General features: G+C 36.3%; 1 protein-coding gene across 1 annotated transcript in view; it reads right to left on the bottom strand.

Annotated features, from left to right (window-relative positions):
* MAP2K4 (mitogen-activated protein kinase kinase 4) overlaps nt 1–13843 on the bottom strand; it is a 220528-nt gene that overhangs the window by 6542 nt on the left and 200143 nt on the right. The window contains exons 9-10 of the mRNA XM_007948051.1: nt 10178–10255; nt 4507–4655 (exon numbers count right to left, since the gene is read on the bottom strand). Coding sequence (XP_007946242.1) covers nt 4507–4655; nt 10178–10255 — 227 coding nt within the window. The remainder of the gene's footprint in view (nt 1–4506; nt 4656–10177; nt 10256–13843) is intronic.

The following is a 13843-nucleotide window of genomic DNA, read 5'->3' as shown; positions in this document are numbered from 1 at the left end:
TTTTTTTTTTTACCAAATCTCTGCTTCCTACTTCTATTTCCAAGCTTTATTTGCCTTTAAACTTAATGACAAATCATTTTTGTCTCCATTTCTGATCATTCTAATTTCTGAAGTCTCCACAGATCCATTCCTGCTACTAGTTATTTCTGTTAATTCTCACTCACTGTGTTAAGGTTGAACTTTCTGTGTAAATTATTCCTAATCCTGTTAACTTTATCTTTGGAAATTCTTTGAGTCCTAGGTCGAAGTTTAATTCTCCAGAAAGGATGTGCTTTTATTTCGCCAGTTAACTGAGACTCTTGCCAACCTGGAGCCTCTTCAAATTAAATTTTCTGCTTTATATATTTTGGACCACACACTTACTATGAAGTTAAATAGCAAATCCATGTTAGTGAGCTTAGTTTTGAATTTGTGCTGCATTCAGTGCCAGGGTCAAGATAGGCATGCTTCTTTGTTATCCATTTTTTGCACCAAAGCAAAACCAAACTCACTGCCATCGAGTCAATTCTGACTCATAGCGACCCCCTTTGGGTTTCTGAGACAGTGAATCTTTACAGAAGTAGATTGCCCAGTCTTCCTTCCAAGGAGTGGCTGGTGGGTTTGAATTGCCACCCTTCTGGTTAGCAGTCAAATGCCTTAGGCACTATGCTACCAGAGCTCCTTTTTTTTTCCCCCTTTTTGCATGTTGTTGTTGTTGTTGTTTGCCATCGAGTCGGCCCCGACTCATAGCGACCCCTCCTTGGGTTTCCGAGGCAGTATCACTACGGAGGTAGGCATGCCCAACCTTCCTTCCGAGGAGTGGCTGGTGGGTTTGAACCGCCAGCCTTCTGGTTAGCAGTCAAGTGCCTTAGCCACTATGCTACCAGAGCTCCTTTTTTGCATAGTATGCCTTATTTCTTATTAGTCTTTACAATGTGGGTATAGCCCTTTAGGATTTCAACTTTATGTGTGATTATCACATATTTATTATATTGACATCCTTAGGTAGGCTCTGGTCTTTATCTGTTGTCCCCTACTTTCCTGGCAGTCATCACAACAGAAGCTGAAAATTCCCACGGCTTAATAGAAACTCTCAAGAAAAGAAACAGCTTCAACTCTTCCTTGTTTCTAATTTCTGATTTTACATACTTCCAGAGCTCTGAGTTCTTTAGTTTTATACCAATTTGTGATACACTTTGAAAGATTTTTAAAATCCTAATCCAGTATATTAGAAGTTTCAGTGCAAGTACTGTCTGCTACCTTTACAAATATCTAAGCCACCATAATAATGTGAAGTAGTCACATTCATCATTCTATAGCAGCTTTTGCACTCTGCAGGTTCTGCTCTGATTTTGTGTCTTTCTACCAAAATCAATTGTGTATTGGTACATACATTTGGTGTGCACATATATACTGCTGGTATATACAACTGTGTGCACGTTTTAATTAAACATTGATGTCCATAATCTTTATTTATGGGTAGACCTGGTATCAAGGGAGAAAAGCATTAAAAATATACAAGTACTACATATACATAAGAAGGAGTTCTGGTGATACAGAGATTAAAATATACCAAAAGCTCAGTGTTTTGAACCCACCAGCCACTCCACAGGACAAAGATAAGGCAGTCTGCCTCGGTAAAGATTTGTTGTTAAGGAGCCATTGTGTCTGCTCAGACTCATAGCAACCCTGTATGTACAACAAGAAATAACTGCCTGGTCCTGCACTATCCTCAAAATCCTTGCAGTGCTTGAGCTCATCATTGCAGACACTATGTCCATGAATCTTGTTGAGGGTCTTCCCCTTTTTCACTGGTCCTCTACCTTACCAAGCATGATAACCTTCTCCAGGGACTGGTCCTTTCTGACAATATGACCAAAGTATGAGAGACAAAGTCTGGCCATTCTCACTTCCACAGAGCTACATTTCTTCCAAGACAGATTTGTTTGTTCTTCTGGCAGTCCATGGTATTTTCAGTATTTTTTACCAACACCATAATTCAAAGGCATCAACTCTTCTTTAATCTTCCTTATTCATTCTCCAGCTTTAACATGTACATGAGGCAACTGAAAATATACGGCTTGGGTTAGGCGTCCCTTAGTCTTCAAAGTGACATCTTTGCTCTTTAACACTTTTAAGAGGTCCCTTGCAGATCTGCCCAGTGCAATAAGATATCTGATTTTGTGACTGCTGCTTTGATGGGTGTTGATTGTGCATCTAAAGTAAAATGAAACCTCTGACAACTGCAATCTTTTCTCCATTTACTGTGATGTCGCTTAGTGGTCCTGTTGTGAAGATTTCTGCTTTCTTTACAGTAAGGTATAGTTCATACTGAAAGCTGTAGTCTTTAACCTTCATCAGAAAGTGCTTCAAGTCATCTTCATTTTCAGCAAGCAAGGTTGTGTCATCTGCCTATCACAGGTTAATGAGTCTTTCCCCCAATCTTGACTTCATGTTCCTCTTCATACTCCAGCTTTTTGGATTATTTATTTGCTCAGCATACATACTGTATAAGTATGGTAAAAAGACATAATGTGATGCATGCCTTTCCTGATTTTAAAGCACGCAGTATCCCCTTGTTCTGTTCGAACAATAGCCTCTTTCCTGGTCTATGTACAGGTTCCTTATGAGCACAATCAAGTGTTTTGGTATTCCCACTGTTTGCAATGTTATCCATACTTTATTATGATTCACACAGTCGAATGCCTTTGCAAAGTCAATAAAACACAGGTGACCATCGTTCTGGTACTATATGCTTTCATCCAAGATAAATTTAACATCAGCAATGATACCCCTTGTTTCACATACTCTTCTGAATCCACCTTGCATTTCTGGCAGCTCCCTGTTGACGTAATGCTGCAAGCTTTTTTAAATTATGTTCAGCAAAATATTACTTGCATGTGATATTAATGATATGGCTCAGTAATTTTCACATTCTGTTGGATCACCTTTCTTTGGAATGGGTACAAATTTGGATCCCTTCCAGTCTGACTGGTTGGCCAGTCCAGTTGGTTGTAAATTCATAAAGATTTACAGCTTTGGAAACCCTAAAGGATAGTTCTACTCTGTCCTATAGGGTCACTTTGTGTCAGAATCAACTTGATGGCAATGTTTTCATGGGTTTACTTATATATAAAACAAAATCAATAAAGCGATGAAGGAATTAAGATGAAGGCAAAATTGGTAGACAGCTCACAAGAAATAATTTTATATGCTATTTTATTCAAATATTCTATGAACAAAGAATATAAGAAATCATATTTATGCAATTATGCAAACTACATATTTGTGTGTAAATATGGTAAAAACAGATATTTTAAAAAATGAGGAAGACATGTGGCCTTCTACCTAGAAAAAATCCCAATATGTTTTCTTTGTTGAATTTAGCTACAGAAGATGAAAGGAGCCAGAAAACCAGAGTCAAACAAACATCTGATGTTATTCAAAAAGAGGGCTGTGAAATATCACACTTAGAATGAGTAGAAAGAGCATTTCTAGCAGGAAAAATATTAAGGAAAAGAAAACATTTTGAGGAATCAATAAGAAGGTTTACCAAGTACTCATAAACATCTTATTCTTAAACGTCTTAGATAAACAGAGCAATTTAAAAAATATATTCAAATAATTATATTAAAAGGTTAAAATGCAGACTATTTAAAATGTAGACTAAAATAGCATAAAAACCAAAAACACTCACTGCCTTTGAGTTGGCTCCAACTCATAGCGACCCCTCCTTGGGTTTCCAAGGCAGTATCTCTACAGAAGTAGATTGCCCAGTCTTCCTTCCGAGGAGTGGCTGGTGAGTTTGAACTGCCAGCCTTCTGGTTAGCATGACTATATTACTGCCATATCTGCATATGTTCATTCTTATGTGTGACACACATATATATTGTTAAAATGTTGGAGAAACAGCATCAACAGGTATAGGATTCTCATCTTCTTTGGAAAAAGGTTTCAGAGAGCCAACATATAGTTCTATTAATTGAGGTGGAGGCCTGAGACTACTATATGTTGCTGTTGTTGTTAGGTACCGTCGAGTTGGCTCCAATTTATAGCAACCCTATGCACAACATAACGAAACACTACTATATGCACCAACTATATTATGTTGTTATAGCAGTGATCTGATCACCTCTGAGAATCTGATTTCATAGAGCCTTGGCTTAGTAAAAGTTTCCAGGTGGGTACAATCTCACTGTGAGAACCACATCAGAGTAAAATGAACAGTCTCACCTAGAAATTTAATCTGGTATTTCTTGTACAAGGTACTGGAAGTCTAGAAGCAGCTGTTTCTGTACCACCCACTTCTGCTTTTCACCAATACCTGAGTAGTAAAACAAGAGGGTGATGCTTCTCCAGGCTAGCTGAAGGTCACCTTACAGCCACAGTGATCCAGCATCCTAGCTTAAAAGCACAGTAATAAGACAAAGGATCCCCTCCAGGTGTAAACTACCAACTGTGCTAAGATTACTAGACCGCACTGTTTTCACCACATGTGATTTGAGTATTCGTAAATTAAGTACTCACCACAAGTTGACAAAGTTGATGAAACTTGGGGAGAATTCCCTTTCCTCAGAATTACTCAGCTGTGGAGGATCTCCTTTCACGACTTGTGTTAGTTGATCAAATACACTATTCCACTTTGGATAAGGAAATCGACCTGTGGCCAACTCATACTAAAGAGAACACAAAGGAAAAAGAAAAATACACTAGACATTATTTACTACTCCCTACTGTGATGGCCAAGTTGAAAACTGAAACTCACTCTTGTAAAAGTGTTAGATCAAACCAAGATCAGTTTAGAACAAAATTTCCAGAATTATTAAGCCTAAGGGAAGGTCATATTTAGAAATTGACATAATAAAGAAAACTCTGTATCAACCAAATTCAAAGTCTTGGTCTAAAAGGAAAGGGCAAACTTAAGCCAAGTTCCCCACAATGTATGCTCCAGGGAAGCCTCCAGCTTTGATTGCATTTTGTTAGAGACTCTGGAAGTTGGTTTTAGAACTCTTTTAGTATAGAACTTGCTTTATTTGTAGTCATCTGAATAGAAGGCTATGGTCCAGAACAGCAGTCAAATACCTTTGTAAGAAATAACTTTACATTTCAACAAATAAAAGCCCAATCTGAGATCAGAGGAAACAATGTACAAATCATGTTCTAAAGCTATTCCATGTTGTTGTTGTTGTTGTTGTTGTTGTTGTTATGTGCCGTCAAGTCAGACCTGACTCACAGCGACCCCTCCTTTGGGTTTCAAAAGCAGTATCACTACGGAAGTAGACTGCCCAACCTTTCTTCCAAGGAGTGGTTGGTGGGTTTGAACAGCCAGCCTTCTGGTTAGCAGTCAAGTGCCTTAGGCACTATGCTACCAGAGCTCCCCGGCTATTCCATAGTTACTGCAATTTCAAGCACAAACAGATGTTACTATTACTGATGAAATCAAGTCAAGGTCAAACACTTTATTTGGATCTCCAACAATGATGCTCACGACAGTATCTCTAAACCACAGCAAACCAGATGTGAAAATCCTTATGTACATATGCCCAAATATGATAAAGGTCAAAAGTTTTTCTCTCACTGCTTCTGGAAATAATGAAAAACTAGAAATTATGCTTTCCCAAAGAAATCTATCTAAATCTACATGCTGGCCTAATGAATGCCATTATATGTACATGGACAGGTGATTGATATATGAGGATGATATTACAAATTTTTAGAGAAGGAAGGTAGCATATAGTAGAGAGAGCACAATCTTCAGATTAGATTTGATTATGTACATATATTAAATTACTACTTTATACAGTAGAATGAAAGACAGAAAGCAAAGGTAAGGCCATCCTAAAATAGGCTGGCCTGAGAAGGCCTTCTACCCCAAAGGATGCCTTCCTGAGTTCACTGCTTTCTAGAAATATATACATTTACATGTGCAGGCAGGCAGGCAGGCAGAACTTCATTCCTTTGAATGAAGTTTCTTTATGATGAAAACACAAATACACTGGAAGAAGTAAATTCACAGCATTAGGGATAATTTACTGGTTATCCACAGCATTAGAAATAAATTTACTAAGAGCAGGTAAATAATAAGAAATTGGGGGGGGGGGTGCTGCAAATAATTATGGGGAAGGACTTAGGAGCTCAGAAAAGAATTTCACACATTTTTAGTTCCTAAAAAAATTATGCTTATGAAAAATAAATTATAAAGTGATTGGAAGTACCAAAAACCTTGTTTTTAAATAACAAGGTTTAGCTAGGTGTATTGAAATAACTTGCTAAAAAATTTCTATACTAAACCTTTCATAGAATAGAGAATCAAAGATGCAAGGAAACAATTAGTCCACAGGGCTAATGGAGCACATAAACCTCAGCCTCCGAAACCCTAAGACCAGAAGAACTAGATAGTACTTGGCTATCACTACAGACCTCTCTGAAAGGGATCACAATAAGAAGTCCCAGATAGAGTGGGGGAAAATGTGGAACTAAACTCAAAATTATTCATTTAAAAAAAAACAGGCTTATTTGGTCTGATGATGACTGGTGGAACCCCCAAGACCAGGTACCTTTCAAGCTAGCAACTAAACTTAAGCCCCATGACTCAACTGTCAGCCAACAGAAAGGCCTATAAGGTGAACAGTAATATCCGGAGGGTATTCACTCTTTAGAACAATCAAGCATATGAGATCAAGGAGACAGCATTTGTCTAAGGACAGAGCTAGGAAGGAAGGCAGGGATGGGAAGGAAGGAGGTAAGGAAGGGGTGGTCACAAGGAAGAAGTGGGAAAAATGCTGTTACAATGTGAGAACTGCAGTAAACATCAAAAACAGAATGTATATGGATTGTTGAATGGAAAACCAATTTGCTCTGTAAATTTTCACCCAATTCATAATAAAAAAATAAATTAAAAATTAAAAAATCTTTCACAGAACAAAATTTGTTTTTGCTCCTTAAATATAACTGGTTTGATAATTGATAAGTCAGTCTTTGAATCATAAATATCCCTTGGAGGCAAAGAACTGCCTCAGCTAGAGCTATAGGTCTTGCTGCAGTCTTTGGGACCAGTCGTCAGAACTAAAATATGTCCAAGAATCTCATTCTCTCCTCTTACTACCTTACTTCTGTCTTATCTTCTGTCACTGGAATCTCAACAATCTCTGCTTGTAGTGCATAGGACTTTAATAAGGGGAGATGTGTCCCCACTGAAATGAGGTGGATTTAGAATGGAATTTCAGATAGAAGAAATATCATAAAAATTGATGAGTCATTTCTATACTATTAGTGATGCTATGATTCATAGCAACATGATGTTTTATGGCCTTTCCTGAGAACCTGTGGTTTCTAAATTATTTTTGTTTGTAAGCAATTGAGTTGTAAGTTTCAAACAAATAACTTACAGTCAAGCATTTGTGGCACAGGTCATTTGTGAATCAGAAGAAACCTGCAGAAAGTATTCATGGTAATCCTTAACAAGTATATACAGAAAAGAGTCTTATGGTCAAGTGGAAAACATGGCTATATCATCACCCTCTTGGAAATTCATAATACAAGCAAGCATATGAAAGTCTCTCAGAAGTCTACAGTAATGAAATCAGTTTCACATTAACTCAGCATTTTCTAAACTTCTTAATCATAAAATTCTTCTACATACATCTAATAATATATTACTAGTATTATGAATAATGTCAGTTTGAAAACATTTGAGGAAAGAATAAAGATGTATAAAGTAAAGTTGGGAGTAAAAAGAAACTGAATTTAAGCACCAAAGAAAATTAGAATAAAAAACTCATTTAGATGAAATCACACACATACATACACACAAAAACCATCATGGATGTTAAAAACAAGTAAAGAAAAACAAAAAGAATAGTGCCAATATGCAAATGCTGCTACTTCATCTTTTAATTTCAGAATATATTTGCATATTAAGACTTATTTTGAACATTATGATTTTAACCATAAAATGTTTCTTTTAAATGTTCCTGAAAACTGTGTCACTGAAGTATATATGTATCATTTTAATTGCACCTCAGTGTCTAACCTTTTTTTACAAAGGTACATATTTCTATGCCTCTTGGCTATAGTAGAAATTTAGAAGTTCTGACTTCAGTATTAATTATTAATAATAGGTGTAGTCATCTGGGAAAAGATGATAATTTAGTGTTTTTTATTAAAGCTATAGGAGCTCTGGTAGCATAGTGCCTAAGACACTTGACTGCTAACCAGAAGGCTGGCGGTTCAAACATACCAGCCACTCCTCGGAAGGAAGATGGGGCAATCTACTTCCGTAGTGATACTGCCTCAGAAACCCAAGGAGGGGTCGCTGTGAGTCAGGTCCAACTCGAGGGCACATAACAACAACAACAACAACAACAATTAAAGTTATACTTATTTCTACACGCCACCACTCGTCTGTCAGTTTGTCACACTGTGGTGGCTTGCACGTTGCTATGAGGCTGGAGGCTTTGCCACTGGTATTTCAAATACCACCCATAGTGCACAGGTTTCAGCAGAGTTATCAGACTAAAATTCAGAAGACAGATGGGGCCATCCATTTCTGAAAACCAACTGACACCGTGGCTGCAACGAGGGGATCAAGTATAACAAGGATTGTGAGGATGGCACAGGACTGAGCAATTTTTCATTCTGTTGTACATAAGTTCACTATGAGTCACAGCAGACTTGATGGTACCTAACAACATTTCTTTACTTATCAGATTGGTATGGAAAGCAGGAAGCAAAAAGTATATATGTTAGTTATAGACAGTATATGAAAAAAGCTGCTAGAGATGACCAAAGGCATCTGGCTCTAAATGATTACTGAATAACAGACTCCTAGAGTTGTACATTCCAATTTTCCATCTGCTATCGATGGGTCAGCCACAATCTTAGCAGGAGGGACCAGCAAATCATGGCTAAGGACAAATAAAATTAATGTTAGGAATCCCTTTTTCTTTACGGTCACTTGGCTTCACAATGAGAAAAGACTCCAGGCACTATCTCTCATATTTGGTCACAAGTGAAACTAGGTGGCATCCCATGCAGAGGTACGCTATTAGCTTTCAACTCTCTATACAGAAAAGAATTCACTAGGCCCAGTAACATGACTCACCAAGGACAGTTACACACGATAAAATATAAACAAGGGTATGTGATTCTGATCTCCAAGAAGAGGATCTTAAACCATATAACAATCAAGAAATGGATGTTATTTAATAAGTAACAAAAAATTCCTTTCTTTGGATCTGTGTGTCTCTGAGCTATGGGGTCTTAGACAACACAGAGGAAGGTAGGAGAAAAATGGAAGGAAGAGGTTTGGACTGCTTACCAAACATGACAGCCCAGTTTAGGGATGGAAAATTCACATACCAATGTAGAAGCAGCTGTAGGCACTGCCCAAAATCAGGTAAACATTATCAAGCCCTCATAGAACAGCAAGCATAAAACTAAACCTTCAAAATAAAACTTGGTACTAAAGAAATAAGCAAATAAAGATAATTTTTAAATGTAACCAAAATTTCAATATTGTTCATCAGTAACTAAGAAGAGTTTAATTGTGCTTGCTAGCTGCAAAAAAGTAGCTATCTTACTATTCTGTCTCCTTTGTTGTTCTAAAGTAGAATGTTCATTTTAAATTATCATCTATGTATTCTCTAATCCCTTAACAACTGAATTACTTTTATTTAGCTCAATCATTTGCATCTTTTCCATGAATAGAAGATTCCAGTAGAAATTATTTTCCATGCATGTAAACATGTATACATAATATATACACTCTGTGCAGTATTGCTGAACTTACTCTATCTTGCATGAGATGAGAGAAGCCAATTCGCCTTCCCTGCTGCACTGTCAGAAGGTGGGCTGCTCCTCCCTTGTTCCCATTCTTAGTGTAGCTGCTGACTCCTTTTAACTATGGCCAAGAGACCCAACTGCTGCAATGCTAAAGAGCCCTTGGCACTTCACAAAACCTTGAGGGAAATATTCAAATCTGATTTGGTTTTTAAGGTTAAAAATATACTTGTTTTTACCAACAATTAGGTAGTATAATCCATGACATTATCACCATGGGGGAAAATAGGTAAAAAATCAAAGAGTAGAAAAGAGAAAAAGCAGGGGTTCTTACGGGGCATGGAAGTCTAATTAAATTTTATTTCCAAATTTCTTATTGCCACATTGCTATGGCAAGATTGAACCAATATAAACATACCAATGTGATCCCCAAACTCCAGACATCAGAACGGACATCATATCCTTGTCGTGATGCACTTGGATCTATTCTTTCAGGCTGGAACACAAAGAAAAATCATAGTCATTAACTATGTTTACCTACAAGAAGCAAGGGAATGGAAACAATAACTGAGGTAGATAGGCAAAAGGTCAGATATTCCTAGAAAAATCCATGTCTAGGATTGGGATGAGAGTTATAGGAACCCACCATTATATTAAAAATAACAAACAAGCAAACAACCACAAACTCAGTTCAACTTCTCTACCTCCATCAAAGCAAGAACTCTAAATTTTTTTCTTCTATGGACCCATTACCATTTACAAAATTGAAGCTGAGAAAAGATACAGGGAGGAAAAGGTGGAAAATTGGAAAAAATGGAAAAAATTTAAAACTCACAGGATCAGGTTAGTAGCATTAATGTTAAACACAAGAAAAATGACTATGAAGGTCTTCTGATTTAACTAGAGCAGTTGTAGAAAAGAGTTCGGTGTTTCCTCAAAAAGTTAAACACAGAAGTACCATATAACCTAGCAATTCCAAGTGTAGATATATTCACAAAATACTTGAAAGCAGAGATGCAAACAGATGCTTACACACAAATGTACACCACAGCACTATTATCAACTGCCAAAAAAAGTGGAAACCATGAAAATGTCCACTAATAGACAAACAGATAAACAAAATGTGGTAATACATAAATGGAATATGAGCCACAAAGAGCAGTCATCCATGCTCTGACATGGATGAGACCTGAAAACATTATGCTTACTGGAATAAGTCAGAAGCAAAAGGACATGTATTTCATGTATATGAAATATGCACAGGGAACAAAGTTTATTAGTGGTTACCAGGGGCAGCTGGAAGGGAGAATGGGGAAGTTATTGCTTATGTGGCAATGAGCTTCTAATTAAGGGTGATTTCAATAATTTGGAAACAGTGATGTTGGCTGCATAATATGGTAAACGTAATTACTATCACTGAATTATACCTATAAAGATGGTTGAAATGGCAAATATTTTGTTATATATATAGCCACATTTTTAAAAAGACAAATGACAACCCTGCATAAAACATGTAACATAAAAGGAAAAGGGTAAGATTCTCATTTCATATCAACATCAAAGTTCAGTATTACAGTAGAATAAATGCATATAGTTGTGTTACCATCACCACAATCAACATATAGCACAATTCCTTCACTCCTCAAAGCTTCCTCATGCCTCCCTCAATTCTCAGCCCTGACAACCACTGAGTTGTTTACCACTAGTGTTTTGCTTTTTCCAGAACATAAACAGAATCAAGTGTGTATTCTTTGTATCTTTCTTCTGTCACTTAGTATAATGCTTTTAAGGTTTATCCATGTGGATGCACAAAATGGGAGTTTGCACTTTTTTTTTATTGCTAAGTAGTAAACCACTGTATGATTGTATTACAGCTTTTTATTCATTCACCTATAAATGGCTATTTCAGTTTTTATGTTACAAATGTGACCTATTATGAATAAGGCCATGAACATTTAAATACATGTCTGTAAACATGTACGTTTCCATCTTCCTTCAACAGATATTTAGGTGAGAAATTCCACAGGTTTATGGGAAGTGCATGATTTATAGCACAGAAAATAATTGTCTTAGGTGATTACATCACTCTACATTTCTGGTAAAATGCATAGGAGTTCCAATTGCTTGACATCCTTAACAATATATGGTATTAGTGGGTTTTGTAATTTTAATCACTCTAAGAGGTGTGCAGTGATACTTCAATGTTATTTCAATTTGCATTTCTCTAGCATCTCATGATGATGAACATCTTTTCAAGTACTTACAGCAATCTGAATATCTTTTTTGTCAAATGTCTAGTTAAATCTTTTGCCCATTTATTCTTTAGATCATTTGTCTTATTAATGAGTTGAAAGAGTTCTTTACGTATCTGTATATAAGTGCTTTATCAGATCGGTTGGGCAATAACTAATCTGAGGCTGCTGATCATTTCCTTAACAGTATCTTGAAGAATGGATATAATTAAATTTGATGAAGTTCAATTTATCAATTTTTCTTAATGGTTTCTGCTTTGGTGTTCTTTGCAAAAAGGCTCTGCTTAACATAAGGTCACTAACATTTTCTCCTTAGGTTACAGGTATATCATTCATTTGGAGTAAAAAATTTTTAATATACATAGTATGAGGTAAGGGTCAAGAATCTTTTTTTTTTTTTTACATGGACACCCAACTGTTCCGGTACCATTTGTTGAAAAGACAAATTAAATCACCATGACATCTTTATCGAAAATCAACAGACCAAACAGGTATGGGTCTATTTCTAACTTCTACTCTGTTCCTTGGATCTGCATGTCCATTCTTGTATCAATACTAAACTGTTAGAAAACACAGACAAAACCCTAGAAGAATTTTGGAAGAAAATACAAGAACAAAATGACAAAATAAATGAAAAATTAGAAATGATTCTAAATCTACAGATAGAAATACAGAAGATCAATAGTAAACTGTCAGAAACAGATAACACATTGGAAGGGCAAAGGAGTAGAAATGATGCAATAGAAGACAGAATTAATGAGACTGAAGACAAATAACTGAAAACTTCTTTGGAAAGGGATCAATCAGAAAAAAGATCAAAACAAAATTTGATCATGTAGAATACCATCAAAAGGAATAACCTACATGTCATTGGAATTCCAGAACAGGAAGAGAAAAATAAAACCACTGAGAAAATTGTCCAGGATTTATTGGAGGAGAACTTCCTTGATATGACGAAAGATGAGAATATCTCCATTCAGGAAGTCCAATGAACCCCAAACAGGTTAGACGCCAAAAGAAAATCACCAACACATATCATCATCAAACTCATCAAAATCAAAGGCAAAGAAAGAATCCTGAAAGCAGCATGGGAGAAACAAAAAGTTACTTACAAACAACAGCCAGTAAGAATAAGCTCTGATTTCTCAGCAGAAACTATGCAAGCAAGAAGGCAATGGGTTGGTATATATAAAACCCTGAAAGACAAAAATTTTCAACCAAGAATTATATACCCGGCAAAACTGTCCCTCAAATATGATGGTGAAATTAGATTTCCAGATAAGCAGAAACTAAGAGAATTTGTTAAAACCACATCAACCACACAAGAGATGTTAAAGAGCGTCCCTTGAACAGAGAACCAAAAATAGCAAATAACAACCGATCATTAATACACAAGATGATATAACTCAGAAACCACAGCTATGTACATGTCCAAAGGAAAATGAGCTTACAAGATTGTAAACAGGGAACCAGAGACATCAATCGCCAAGAGAGGACAACTACCAAAAAAAAAGGAGAGAGAGAGAGAGAAAAGACTGTGTAGTTATAGAACTTCTAAATGGTGAGGAAGTTAAGAGAGTTGTAAGACAGAATGGACTGTTCTAAACTCATGGAGAAAATTATAAATCATAGGGTAACATCAAAGAAAAAATGATAAACCTTCATATCAAAATAAAAAAGAGGACAAGCACAAAATATTCAGCAAATACTAAAACAACAACAACAAAGGAAATGATAACACGATTCATAAACATAATGAGCTCAGCACAGAAAATAATATGGAACAAAGAAACCAGGGACACCATGAAAAAACACATAACAAAAAGACAGCA

Source organism: Orycteropus afer, unplaced genomic scaffold, assembly GCF_000298275.1.
Source record: "Orycteropus afer afer isolate SDZICR_OR568_19922 unplaced genomic scaffold, OryAfe1.0 scaffold00199, whole genome shotgun sequence".
NCBI classification, from domain to species: Eukaryota; Metazoa; Chordata; class Mammalia; order Tubulidentata; family Orycteropodidae; genus Orycteropus; species Orycteropus afer.
Note: the sequence above shows the minus strand (reverse complement) of the source record. Positions and strands in the feature narration are given on the sequence as shown.